Source organism: Anomaloglossus baeobatrachus, chromosome 5 (genome assembly GCF_048569485.1).
Source record: "Anomaloglossus baeobatrachus isolate aAnoBae1 chromosome 5, aAnoBae1.hap1, whole genome shotgun sequence".
Classification (NCBI taxonomy): Eukaryota; Metazoa; Chordata; class Amphibia; order Anura; family Aromobatidae; genus Anomaloglossus; species Anomaloglossus baeobatrachus.
In genome coordinates, this window is record NC_134357.1 from 277,905,009 (window position 1) to 277,919,081 (window position 14,073).

Genomic DNA, 14,073 nt, shown 5'->3' on the forward strand with positions numbered 1-14,073 from the left:
CTCCTGCGGTCTTCTGCGGACGCACTCTGGAGCGCCAGCTGGATTTCTGGTCCTTGGCTGAGTTAGCGGACGAGGCGGAGGGCTTAGAGGACGACCAGTTGGAGGAACGAAAGGAACGAAACCTCGACTGAATCCTACCCTGGGCAGGTTTCCTGGTCTTGGTTTGTGGCATGGAAGTACTCTTCCCGCCAGTAGCCTCTTTAATAATTTCATCCAGCTGTTCACCGAACAGCCGGGAACCAGCAAAAGGGAGCCCAGCAAGGTACTTCTTTGAAGAAGCATCTGCCTTCCACTCTCGAAGCCACAAGGTCCTGCGGATAACGAGGGAATTAGCCGAAGCCACCGCAGCGCGGTGAGAAGCCTCCAGCATGGCAGACATGGCATAAGAAGAAAAAGCTGAAGCTTGAGAAGTTAAGGCAACCATCTCGGGCATAGATTCCCTGGTGAGGGAATGCATCTCCTCCAGACTAGCAGAGATGGCTTTGAGGGCCCACACTGCTGCAAAAGTTGGAGAAAACGCGGCCCCCACCGCTTCATACACGGATTTGGCCAGAAGGTCAATCTGACGGTCAGTGGCATCCTTAACCCCTTAGTGACGGAGCTAATTTTCACCTTAATGACCAGACCAAATTTTGCAATTCTGACCAGTGTCACTTCATGAGGTTATAACTCTGGAACGCTTCAACGGATCCCGGTGATTCTGAGACTGTTTTTTCGTCACATATTGGACTTCATGTTAGTACCAAGTTTAGGACAATATTTTTTGCGTTTATTTATGAAAAAAATTGAATTTTGGCAATAGTTAGAAGAGTTCAAAGTTTATCAGCGATTTCTCATTTTTACATCAAAATTTACAAAACCATTTTTTTAGGGACCACATCACATTTGAAGTGACTTTGAGGGGCCTAGGTGACAGAAATTACCCAAAAGTGACACAATTCTAAAAACTGCACCCCCAAAGTACTCAAAACCACATTCAAGAAGTTTATTAACCCTTCAGGTGCTTCACATGAACAAAAGCAATGTGGAATGAAAAAAAGCAAAAATTAAATTTTACCTAAAAATGTTGCTCTAACCCAAATTTATTCACTTTTAGAAGAAATAACACAACAAAATGGACCCCAAAACTTGTTACCCACTTTCTTATGAACGCGCCAATACCCCACATGTGGTCAGAAACCTCTGTTTGGACAAATGGGAGGGCTCGGAACAGAAGGAGCAATATTTGAATTTTGGAAAGCAAATTTGGCTGAAATAGATTGCGGGCACCATGTTGCATTTACAGGTCCGCTAAGGTACCTAAACAGAAGAAACCCCTCACAAGTGATGCCATTTTGGAAACTAGACCCCTCAAGGCTTCTATCTAGGGGTATAGTGAGCATTTTGGATCCACAGGTACTTCACAGATTTTGTTATTGTTACGTTGTCATATTGAAAATTTTAATAATTTTCTCAAAAATGTTGCTTTGGCATTAATTTTTTCACCTTTTTAAGAGGTAATACCAAAAATTTGACCTCAAGGTTTGTTACCCACTTTTTTATGAGCGCGGTGATACCTCACATGTGGTCTGAAACCTTTGATTGGACAAATGGGAGGGCTTGGAACGGAAGGAACAATATTTGAATTTTGGAAAGGAAATTTGGCTGAAAAAGATTGCGGGCACCATGTCGCATTTGGAGGTCCCCTAAGGTACCTAAACAGCAGAAACCCTGCACAAGTGACCCCATTTTGGAAACTAGGCCCCTCAAGGAATTTATCTAGAACTTTGGTGAGTACCCTGAACCCCCAGGTGCTTCACAGAATTTTATAACGTTGAGCCATGAAAAAAAAAAAAAAAATTTACCACAAAATTGTTATTTCAACCAGGTAGCTTTTTTTATACAAGAGTAAAAGGAAAAAATTCAGCATAACATTTATTATGCAATTTCTCCTGAGTTTGGCGATACCTTATATGTGGTGGAAATCAACTGTTTGGGCGCATGGCAGGGCTCGGAAGGGAAGGAGTGCCATTTGACTGCAAAATTGGCTGGAATCAATAGCGGACGCCATGTTGCATTTGGAGAGCCCCTGAGGTGTCTATACAGTGAAGCTCCCCAACATGTGGCCCCATTTTGGAAAATAGACCCCAGAAGGAATTTATCTAGATGTATGGTGAGTACCCTGAACCCTCAGGTGCTTCACAGAAGTTTAGAATGTTGAGCTGTGAAAATAAAAAAATACATTTTTACCACAAAATTGTCATTTCAACCAGGTAGCTTTTTTTTTACAAGTGTAAAAGGAAAAAATTCAGCATAAAATTTATTGTGCAATTTCTCCTGAGTTTGGCGATACCTTATATGTGGTGGAAATCAACTGTTTGGGTGCATGGCAGGGCTCGGAAGGGAAGGAGTGCTATTTGACTGCAAAATTGGCTGGAATCAATAGCGGACGCCATGTTGCATTTGGAGAGCCCCTGAGGTGCCTAAACAGTGGAGGTCCCCCACAAATGACCCCATTCTGGAAACAAGACACCTCAAGGCTTTTATCTAGGTGTATATTGAGCAGTTTGAATCCAAGAGTACTTCACAGAATTTGCTAAGCTTAGGTTGCCATATTGAAAATTTTCATTTTTTTCACAAAAATGTTGCTTCAGCATCAAATTTCTTACTTTTTCAAGAGACAACAACAAACCGTGGACCCCACAGGTTGTTATCCAATGTCTTATGAGCACAGGGATACCCCACATGTGGCCAAAAACCTCTGTTTGGATAAATGGGAGGGCTTGGAATGGAAGGAGCACAATTTGAATTCTGGTAAAGTTGAAATAAATTGCGGGCACCATGTCACATTAGCAGGGCCCCTTGGGTACCTATACAGCAGAAACCCCCCCACAAGTGACCCCATTTTGGAAACTGGATTTTATTCAGGAGTATAGTAAGCATTTTGAATCCACAGGTACTTCACAAAAATGTTGCTGTAGCAAAAAATTTCTCACTTTTAGGCTATGTGGCCATGATCCAGCGACACGGCGTCTAGTATACAGTGTCAGCCTTCCTGCAGAGATGTGAGTGTTGTCCACGGGAGAACGCAGCTGCCCATGCCCAGTATTTGGGTTCAGGCCGCTGTGGAGCTCTATGCTACCTGTAGAGAACACTCTTGTCTCCGCAGCATAAATTGACATGCTGAGGCTCGGGAAGCTGCGCCACACGTCAGTGTATGCTGCGGAGAAAAGAAGCACAGTGGGCACGGGATTTCTAAAAATCCTGCCACTGTGCTTCTACTGCACAACGCAGCGCTATGGACGCAGGGAAAACACTCTGCACCCAAAACGCTGCAAACCCCGATTGTGGGCACACAGCCTAAAATGCTACAATGGATGAATGGATAGATGTCAAACAAATATAACGTCCCATTCCCCTGCATATTCTAAGCTGGCGCCCTTTAGTGCCTTTCATGTGGCACTAAAGGGTGCCTAGCCTTGTATTTTTCCCCCCAAAAAATGAATAATTAAAATAAACGACGTGGGGTCCCCCCTATTTTTGATAGCCAGCTAGGGTAAAGCAGACAGCTGTAGCCTGCAAACCACAGCTGACAGCTTCACCTTGGCTGGTGATCAATTTGGAGGGCTCCCCAGGCGTTTTTTTTAAAAAAAAACAAAAACGTGGGGTCCCCCCCAAATTAGATCACCAGCCAAGGTGAAGCGGACAGCTGGGGTCTGGTATTCTCAGGGTGGGAAGAGCCATGGTTATTGGACTCTTCCCAGCCTAAAAATAGCAGGCCGCAGCCGCCCCAGAAGTGGCGCATCCATTAGATGCGCCAATCCTGGTGCTTCACTCCAGCTCATCCCGCGCCCTGGTGCGGTGGCAAACGGGGTAATATACGGGGTTGATACCAGCTGCAATGTCACCTGGCATCAAGCCCTGGGGTTAGTGATGTCACGGCATCTAAACAGATACCCGACATCACTAACCCAGTCAGTAATAGAAAAAAATAAAGACAAAAAAAAAATTTATTTGAAAAAGAAACTCCCCGAAACATTCCTCTTTCAACAATTTATTGAAAATAAATACATTTCGGTCGCTGTAATCCATGTTGGAGGTCCCTCGGCGACTCTGGACCTTCTAGAATATGGGGGGCACGTTCAGGGAACGTATCCCCCATTTTCTGGAAGAGCAAGCTCTCCATGAGCAGTGTGGGTGCAGTAATCTGAGAATACTGCACTCACACTGCCCCGGTCCAACCTAGGGCAGAGTGACCTGCAGTAACCTCATTCTAGAATATGAGGGGCACGCTCACAGAACGTACCCCCCATTTTCTAGAACAGCAGTCTCTCCATGTGAGGAGTGTGGCTGCAGATTACCGCACTCACCCTCCCCCGGTCCACAGTGCAGCAGCCTGTGCAGCAGCGACGTCAGCGTCCCTGCTTGCAGGGATCCAGCTGACAGCCGCTGTCTGCGCATGCGCCGCCAGCTTTCAAGAAGGAGGCGGCGTGATCGCGGGGACGGAGCACCAGCAGCCAGGTAACGTAAAACCGGGGGCTGGGGGGGTGACGGCGGGACCTGGGGACAACTTTCTGCCGCATGTGACGTGTCACATGCGGCAGAAAGAGCAGGATGAATGCGGCCGCGCGCTACTATGCGCTGCGCGCCGCCATCTTCCACGCTCCGGAGGGGGGAGGGGGGGGCGGTTCTGGAGAACCGGAGGGGGCTCCGGGGACCAGAGATCTCCGGTGTACCGGAGGAGGGGTCAGGGGGAGGACATTTCCCTCCAATCTGAAATGTTTGATCATTTCAGATCGGAGGGAAATGAATGCAGAGCCGGCGGCGGCGGGAGTTTTCAGCGCGCGTCGGCGCCATCTTGGATTTTCCGGAGGGGGGGGGGGTGTTGGATAGATTTCTCCGGTACCGGGGGCTTTGGGGGCACTAAGGGCTCATATTTATTTCTCATCTGACATATTTGATCACGTCAGATGAGAAATAAATCAATTTTACCGGCCATTTATTTTTTTTTAATGTTGTCGCCGGTATACGGTGTATACCGGCGATCGCATTAACGGGGTCCAGAAAAAACACCCCGATTCATAATCTGGGGGGTCTCAGCTACCCCCGGTAGCTGAAACCCCCGAGAGTTTTGGTCGCTGGGGGGCGCTACAGGGTTTTTTCGGGCCGCCGCTTTAAAGCGGCGGAACAGAATAAGTACCCTGTTTTGCCGCCGCTTTAAGTCGTACGGCCGTCGTTATGAGGTTAAGGGAAGTGCCATCAGCCACCGACACAACGGTCCGGGCTGAGAGCCTAGACACCGGAGGGTCTACCTTTGGGGAGTGAGCCCACTCCTTGACCACCTCAGGTGGAAAGGGAAAACGGTCATCAGAACCACGCATTGGGAAGCGTTTGTCAGGACAGGCCCTGGGTTTGGTCACAGCGGCATGAAAACTGGAGTGGTTAAAGAACACACTCTTTACTCTCTTAGGCGATGGTAAACTGGTGCTTTTCTGCCAGAGAGGGTTGCTCCTCTGATACTGGCGGATTGAGATGCAGTACAGAATTAATGGAAGCAATCAAGTCCCTAAATTCTGAGTCACCCTCGGAAGGAGCAATGGGACACATGGAGTTAGCCTCCGAGCCCCCTGTATAGGCATCCTCCTCATCCTGCGAGTCCTCAGCCCTTGAATCAGAGCCTCTTAGACGGACGGGGTCCATGCCCTGATGATGAATCCTCTGTGAGCTCCAGTCCTAAAGGCCCCTTAGCAAGAGCATTAGAGGCACCCTGTGAAGGGGGCTGATGCATATTCATCAAAGTCCTGTACAGAAGTCCCATGGACTCAGCAAACGACTGGGAGATAGACCTAGAAAAGGACTCTACCCAGGCCGGCGGTTCAGCCACATGTGCAGGAGCAGCCTGAGAGACCACTGGGGCCAAGACCCCAGGCCGTGGCACCTCCAAGTTAGAGCAGACCTCACAATGTGGATAGGTGCTCGCTTCAGGCAGCGGACGCTTACATGCAGCACATACAGCTTAAAGCTTTGGAGCCTTGCTCCTTGTGTGAGACATGCTGCCTGACTGGGGGGAAACAGCTTCTATAAAGGGAATGAATCCCAGGGAGAATATAGCAGAGGTGCACAACCGGAGACCGGCTGTGGCTTACCAGACCGCTGGAAGCAGTGTTGTGTGCCCTCCAGATCCCGAAGCCCGGACCCCCAATGCACAGCACCTCAGCAGGGATGCAGAGTGCAGGACGGGCCAGAACAGAGTGAAACCTGCCCAAGAAAATGGCCGCCGGAGCGAAGAGAGGGGGCGGAACCTTGGGCGTTCCTGTAGGAAAGGCGGAATCTGGAGGGCCATAGAGGCCTGCAGGGGGGGAGTCGCACACAAGCAGTGAGGAGGGTCCCTCCCCTGTGCAGGACGGCCACCGGGAGGGGCCATGCCTGTCCCTCAGCATGAGTGACATGCGAGGGCAGGTAACAGAAACTAGGCCTCCGGCGAAGCCGGGGCCTAAATTTAAGCAGCGAGGCCGACGCGCAGGCACCATCGGCGCGGTTCTCGAGCGAAAAGCCAGAGGACCGGCCGGAAATGCTAAAAAACACAGTAAACACACTCTCCCCCCACAATAAATGACAGGGACCCCCAACATATGAACGTCTCAAGGTACTTAGCTGCTGAGACGCAGGGCCAGGTCCCTGGGGGTGAGTGCTCCGGTCCAGCAGGGTCCTCAAGGGGCTGTGGCCGGAGACCGGTCTCCTGCCAGGCATGGAGACCGTGCTGGCTCCCACTTCAATCCAGAGCCCAGGAGGGATGGTGAAGGAGCACGGCATGTAAGGCTCCAGCCTTGGAAATCAACCTTACAACACCACCAACACAGTGGGGTGAGAAGGGACATGCCGGGAGTCCAGACGTGGACCCGCATTTCTTCAATCTTCTTCAAAAAAAGGGAAAAAAAAAGGAAAAAATCATATGAGAACGCATGTGTGGATGTATGCCTCCTGAACACAAAGCGAAAAACTGGTTGTGACTGGTTCACCAGGGGGTGTATAGGCTCAGAGGGAGGAGCTACACCTTTTAGGTGTAGTACTTTGTGTGTCCTCCGGAGGCAGAAGCTATACACCCCAAGGTCTGGGTCTCCCAAAGGAACGATAAAGAAAGAGTAATCTGTTGCACTTTCCTACACAGTAAAAGGGAATCTGTCAGTAGGATCAACCCTCCTTAGCCATCTAATTTTGCATGTAGGTCATATGAAGCTAAGTAAAATACCTTGTTATCTGCAATCTAATGCTTTATTCTAGAGAAACAAACATTTTCTTATATGTAAATAACCTGCTAAGATCTAGAGGCCTGGCACAGATCTCCTGGACAGGCTGGCTCCAGAGGTTATTTTAAATGAAAGATGGCATTACCAGTGTGAGACATGTAATGACTGACAGTCTGCTGATCTATGTCTCACACTGCTAACACCGCTTTCATTAAAAATAGTCCTGGATGCTTAGGAAGGGTGATCCAACTAACAGATTTCCTTTAAACAAATGGTATGCAGACATATACCAGACAGACAGAAAGTAAAAGAACACACTTTGGCTCCCATCTGGTGAATCATCACCTTTGATGAAGTTATCGTATACATCGGGTAAAGCTCCTGAAGTATAATGTAGGCTAACTGCACAGACACATTGTGCACCTAGCCTTAGGGGTACGTTGCACACCACGACATCGCAGCTGCGATGTCGGTGGGGTCAAATCGAAAGTGACGCACATCCGGCGTCGCTCTCAACATCGTAGTGTGTAAAGCCTTTATGATACGATTAACGAGCGCAAAAGCGTCGTAATCATATCACCGGTGTAGCGTCGGTCATTTCCATTAATTGGGAAATACCGATGTTACGATGTTGTTCCTCGTTCCTGCGGCAGCACACATCGCTGTGTGTGAAGCCGCAGGAGCGAGGAACCTCTCCTTACCTGCATCCCGCCGGCTATGCGGAAAGAAGGAGGTGGGCGGGATGTTTCCGTCCCGCTCATTTCCGCCGCTCCGCTTCTATTGGCCGCCTGCCGTGTGACGTCGCTATGACGCCGCACGACCCGCCCCCTTAATAAGGAGGCGGTTCGCCGGCCAGAGCGACGTCGCAGGGCAGGTGACTGCATGTGAAGCTGCCGTAGCGATAATGTTCACTATGGCAGCTATCACCATGATATCGCAGCTGCGACGGGGACTTGGCATCGCAGCATCGGCTTGCGATGTCGTAGTGTGCAAAGTACCCCATAGTGCCAGCTGCACCTTCCCTGTTTGCTTGCTTCTGCATTACAGAATTGATATCAGCTTGTCAGGATGAATTAGTATTTTGTGCTGAGAATGCTTCCACTCCCAGTTCTATATGATGGTGCAGTGTGACATCGGAATGGTGTAATAACCCTGACTTTATTTACAGCTCACTGCAGTCTCTCAATTGTCAGAAAATAGAAATTAACTACCTCCAAAACACACTGTGTCATCATCATCAAAGTCCATGTGGCTTCTCATCAACTGGTGCTGTTCCTCTGTCAGATTAATACCTAGGTACCGGAGAGCCTATGGAGAAAGAAATGCATGATAGGCTAAAAATTCTAACAATATATGAAATGCATCCTTGTGTACAAATCTGAGATTGGAGACAATGATGTGAATGATGGCCATTTCTTTAAAACGCTGAGGAAGGTCAGCAGTAGGAAATAACATGAGTCGATATTTTAGAATAAGCTGATGTGTAGTGAAAACATGTTATTAGCGACCCACACAAGGTGAGTGATAACTTACGGAGAGGCATAGGTCCTATATCTGGTAACTGAAATGATTGGCTGAAGGTGAAAATCTTATCCCCAGTGGGGAATTTTCATCCCTGTTACAAAATGGTGAGGAAGATTGGATGCTAGACCACTGTGCCATTTATTCTCTATGGGGCTGCAGGGAGAGATCAAAGCATAGAGCTCGGCAGCCGCATAGGGAATGAATGGTGCAGTGGTTGAGCATGTGCACTGCTGTCCAAAGTAACAGGAATGAAAGTGCCTAGTGCTGCCAATTGGTGCAGGTCCCAGCGCCAGATCATTACATTTCACACAATGAGAACCCTGCTCTAAGCTATTGTGGGATGTTTCCTTTTTCTGCTGTGCTGTTGCCTGTTTATGAATGAGCAACTCATATATGATAACACCTTCTTGATTTTAACAAACGTTATCATATATTTTTCACTGAGGGCTTGCATTTCTTCTCCCTTTATGAGTTGCCTGATCATAAGCAGACAGCCACACAGCAGAAAAAAACTCCCCCCCACTATAGCTTACGTTATTCTTTTTGTGAGATGTAAGGATACAGCTGTGATCTCCTGGTCTTAAGGTACTATCACACTTTAGCGACGCTCCAGCGATCCCACCAGTGATCTGACCTGGTCAGGATCGCTGGTGCATCGCTACCTGGTCGCTGGTGAGCTGTCAATCAGGCAGATCTCACCAGCGACTAGTGACCAGCCCCCAGCGACGCGTGGAAGCGATGCTGCGCTTGGTAACTAAGGTAAATATCGGGCAACCAAGCGCTTGGTTACCTTATATTTACCTTGGTTACCAGCGCACACCGCTTAGCGCTGGCTCCCTGCACTCCTAGCCAGAGTACACAACGGGTTAATAAGCAAACCGCTTTGCTTATTTACCCGTTGTGTACTCTGGCTACTTGGGCAGGGAGCAGGGAGCTGGCACTGAAAGCGTGAGAGCGGCGGACGCTAGTAACCAAGGTAAATATCGGGTAACCAAGCAAAGGGCTTCGCTTGGTTACCCGATATTTACCTTGGTTACAGCTTACCGCAGGCTGCCAGACGTCGACTCCCTGCACATTCAGATCGTTGCTCTCTCGCTGTCACACACAGCAATGTGTGCTTCACAGTGGGAGAGCAACGTCCAAAAAATGAACCAGCACTGTGTGTAACGAGCAGCGATCTCACAGCAGGGGCCAGGTCGCTGCTCAGTGTCACACATAGCAAGATCGCTATGTGAGAAGTACTCCTAACCTCCTGGATGATTAGGAAGTGCAGGGAGATTAGGGCACAGATGACTCACACCTTTCAGATAAGGTCCCTGTGGGGGAAATAGTAGCACAGCTGAGTTTAGTTATGTCACTTTACAAAACTGCCTCTTAGGAGATGAATCACATTTATGTCTGTTATGCTTAAAGGGAACCTGTCATCAGAAATTTTGCTTTAAACCTAAAAGTTTCCCCCTCTGCAGCTCCTGGGCTGCATTCTAGCAAGGTTCCTGTTGGTTTTTTGCTCCCTTTTAGACCAAATATAATACTTTATAAAGGTGTACCTTTTGGGATGCAAATTTTCTAAATCGTCCATGGGGGCGGGCTCTCTGGTGTCCGTTATGTCCATTCTGCCAATTTACGACGTCCCCCAACGAGATTATGGGCGGCGCTGTGATTATCATTGCAAGTGCCCACCCATAATCTAGTGCACACGCTTTCCTCTCTGCCTCCAGCGTTCTGTGCAAGCGCTGGCTGTAACCGCTGGTGTCCTGCTCCGATCCTCCCATCTATTTCCTGTTACAGGGAAAGATGGGAAAGAGGGGACGTGCGGTCATCTGGCCAGCGCTTGCGCAGAACGCTGGAGGCAGAGGGGAAAGCGCGGGCACTTGCGATGACAACACAGCGCCGCCCATTCTCGTGCCTGCGCAAACGTCACCAGCGGTCACACTGTGTGTGCAGTGCACAGTCCCGCTACAGTGGCACTGCGCATGCGCCGGACCACGGGCTCACTGGGCGGCATCCTGGAAGTATGAAATGCTGCGTTGGGGGACGGCGTAAATCGGCAGGATGGACATAACGGACACCAGAGAGCCCGCCCCCATGGACGATTTAGAAAATTAGCATCCCAAAAGGTACACCTTTATAAAGTATTATATTTGGTCTAAAAGGGAGCAAAAAAACAACAGGAACATTGCTAGAATGCAGCCCAGGAGCTGCAGAGGGGGAAACATTTAGGTTTAAAGCAAAATTTCTGATGACAGGTTCCCTTTAAAGCGAATTTTGAGCACAACAGACATAAATGTGAAAAACAGATCACAGATGTATCCTTATCTTAGGCTATTGTGGGGACAGGATCTTTTTCTGATTGTGTTGCTACCTGCAACTTGTACCCTGTGGGAACTGCCTGATAAGTTAACACCCACTTGGACTTAAGTTATTAGGTGCCAAATACTTTGATTGCTAATATCTTCACAATGGAGAGGTGGAATTACAAAACAAAAAACAAAAAAAAACAAAACATAAATAACTCTGTTACCATTTCTAGTTTCTCCACTTTGAGTCGGACATCAGAGTTGAGAGAAATCAACTTTTGCCGGATGTGTGCCTGATGAGGAACTGAAAATAAAACACCGGTATGTACATTACCTACTGAAGGCACACAATAAACTCATTAAAGGGAATCTGCCAGCAGGATTTGGGATGGAATCTGATAGCACTGTGAGGAAACGACAAAGACCCTGATTCCAGCAATGTATCATTTAGTATACTGCAGTGGTTACAGCCTTCTCTGTTGCAGATTGAGCAGAGCTCAGTTGTTGATCTTTGTATAACTCCTGTACTTTAATGTTTGTAGTCTCCTGTTTATAAAAAACACTGATTGTATTGAAAGAGCAAAACACAGCCCAGTAAGTGATATACTGTATCTGCTCCTACATCATAGTGCGCTCACATTACATACCCAAACCCTGCTGACAGATTTCCTTTAGGAACAAGTGAAAAGAAGGGAATTTTGTTACTTACCGTAAATTCCTTTTCTTCTAGCTCTTATTGGGAGACCCAGACGATTGGGTGTATAGCACTGCCTCCGGAGGCCACACAAAGCAATTACACTAAAAAGTGTAAGGCCCCTCCCCTTCTGGCTATACACCCCCAGTGGGATCACTGGCTCACCAGTTTTAGTGCAAAAGCAAGAAGGAGGAAAGCCAATAACTGGTTTAAACAAATTCTCTCCGAGTAACATCGGAGAACTGAAAACCGTTCAACATGAACAACATGTGTACCCGCAAACAAACCAAAAATCCCGAAGGACAACAGGGCGGGTGCTGGGTCTCCCAATAAGAGCTAGAAGAAAAGGAATTTACGGTAAGTAACAAAATTCCCTTCTTCTTCGGCGCTCTATTGGGAGACCCAGACGATTGGGACGTCCAAAAGCTGTCCCTGGGTGGGTAAAGAAATACCTCATGTTAGAGCTGCAAGACAGCCCTCCCCTACGGGGAGGCAACTGCCGCCTGCAGGACTCTTCTACCTAGGCTGGCGTCCGCCGAAGCATAGGTATGCACCTGATAATGTTTGGTGAAAGTGTGCAGACTCGACCAGGTAGCTGCCTGGCACACCTGTTGAGCCGTAGCCTGGTGTCGTAATGCCCAGGATGCACCCACGGCTCTGGTAGAATGGGCCTTCAGCCCTGATGGAACCGGAAGCCCAGCAGAACGGTAGGCTTCAAGAATTGGTTCTTTGATCCATCGAGCCAGGGTGGCCTTAGAAGCCTGCGACCCTTTGCGCTTACCAGCGACAAGGACAAAGAGTGCATCCGAACGGCGCAAGGGCGCCGTGCGGGAAATGTAGATTCTGAGTGCTCTCACCAGATCTAACAAATGTAAATCCTTCTCATACCGATGAACTGCATGAGGACAAAACGAAGGCAAAGAGATATCCTGATTAAGATGAAACGAGGACACCACCTTCGGGAGAAACTCCTGAATGGGGCGCAGCACAACCTTGTCCTGGTGGAAGACCAGGAAGGGAGCCTTGGATGATAGTGCTGCCAGCTCAGACACTCTCCGAAGAGATGTGATCGCTACTAGAAAAGTCACTTTCTGTGATAGTCTAGAGAGTGAAACCTCCCTCAGAGGCTCGAAGGGCGGCTTCTGGAGGGCAACTAGTACCCTGTTCAGATCCCATGGATCTAACGGCCGCTTGTACGGGGGTACGATATGGCAAACCCCCTGCAGGAACGTGCGCACCTTAGGAAGGCGTGCCAAACGCCTCTGAAAAAAGACGGATAGCGCCGAGACTTGTCCTTTAAGGGAGCCGAGCGACAAACCTTTTTCTAACCCAGATTGCAGGAAAGAAAGAAGGGTAGGTAATGCAAATGGCCAGGGAGACACTCCCTGAGCAGAGCACCAGGATAAGAATATCCTCCACGTTCTGTGGTAGATCTTAGCAGACGTGGGCTTCCTAGCCTGTCTCATGGTGGCAACGACCCCTTGGGATAAGCCTGAAGACGCTAGGATCCATGACTCAATGGCCACACAGTCAGGTTCAGGGCCACAGAATTCCGATGGAAAAACGGCCCTTGGGACAGTAAGTCTGGTCGGTCTGGTAGTGCCCACGGTTGGCCGACCGTGAGATGCCACAGATCCGGATACCACGCCCTCCTCGGCCAGTCTGGAGCGACGAGTATGACGCGGCTGCAGTCGGATCTGATCTTGCGTAGCACTCTGGGCAAGAGTGCCAGAGGTGGAAACACATAAGGGAGCCGGAACTGCGACCAATCTTGCACTAGGGCGTCTGCTGCTAGAGCTCTTTGATCGCGAGACCGTGCCATGAAGGTTGGGACCTTGTTGTTGTGCCGGGACGCCATTAGGTCGACGTCCGGCCTTCCCCATCGGCGACAGATTTCCTGAAACACGTCCGGGTGAAGGGACCATTCCCCTGCGTCCATGCCCTGGCGACTGAAGAAGTCTGCTTCCCAGTTTTCTACGCCGGGGATGTGAACTGCGGATATGGTGGAGGCCGTGGCTTCCACCCACATCATAATGCTCCGGACTTCCTGGAAGGCTTGCCGACTGCGTGTCCCCCCTTGGTGATTGATGTATGCCACCGCTGTGGAGTTGTCCGATTGAATTCGGATCTGCTTCCCTTCCAGCCACTGCTGGAAGGCTAGTAGGGCAAGAAACACTGCTCTGATTTCCAGAACATTGATCTGAAGGATGGACTCCTGCTGAGTCCACGTACCCTGAGCCCTGTGGTGGAGAAACACTGCTCCCCACCCTGACAGACTCGCGTCTGTCGTGACCACCGCCCAGGACGGTGGTAGGAAGGATCTTCCCTGTGA

General features: G+C 49.2%; 1 protein-coding gene across 3 annotated transcripts in view; it reads right to left on the reverse strand.

Moving 5' to 3' along the window:
* STXBP4 (syntaxin binding protein 4) overlaps positions 1–14,073 on the reverse strand; it is a 108,813-nt gene that overhangs the window by 64,632 nt on the left and 30,108 nt on the right. For all 3 annotated transcript variants that reach the window (XM_075349523.1, XM_075349521.1, XM_075349522.1), the window contains exons 7-8: positions 11,272–11,351; positions 8,438–8,534 (exon numbers count right to left, since the gene is read on the reverse strand). In XM_075349523.1, coding sequence (XP_075205638.1) covers positions 8,438–8,534; positions 11,272–11,351 — 177 coding nt within the window. The remainder of the gene's footprint in view (positions 1–8,437; positions 8,535–11,271; positions 11,352–14,073) is intronic.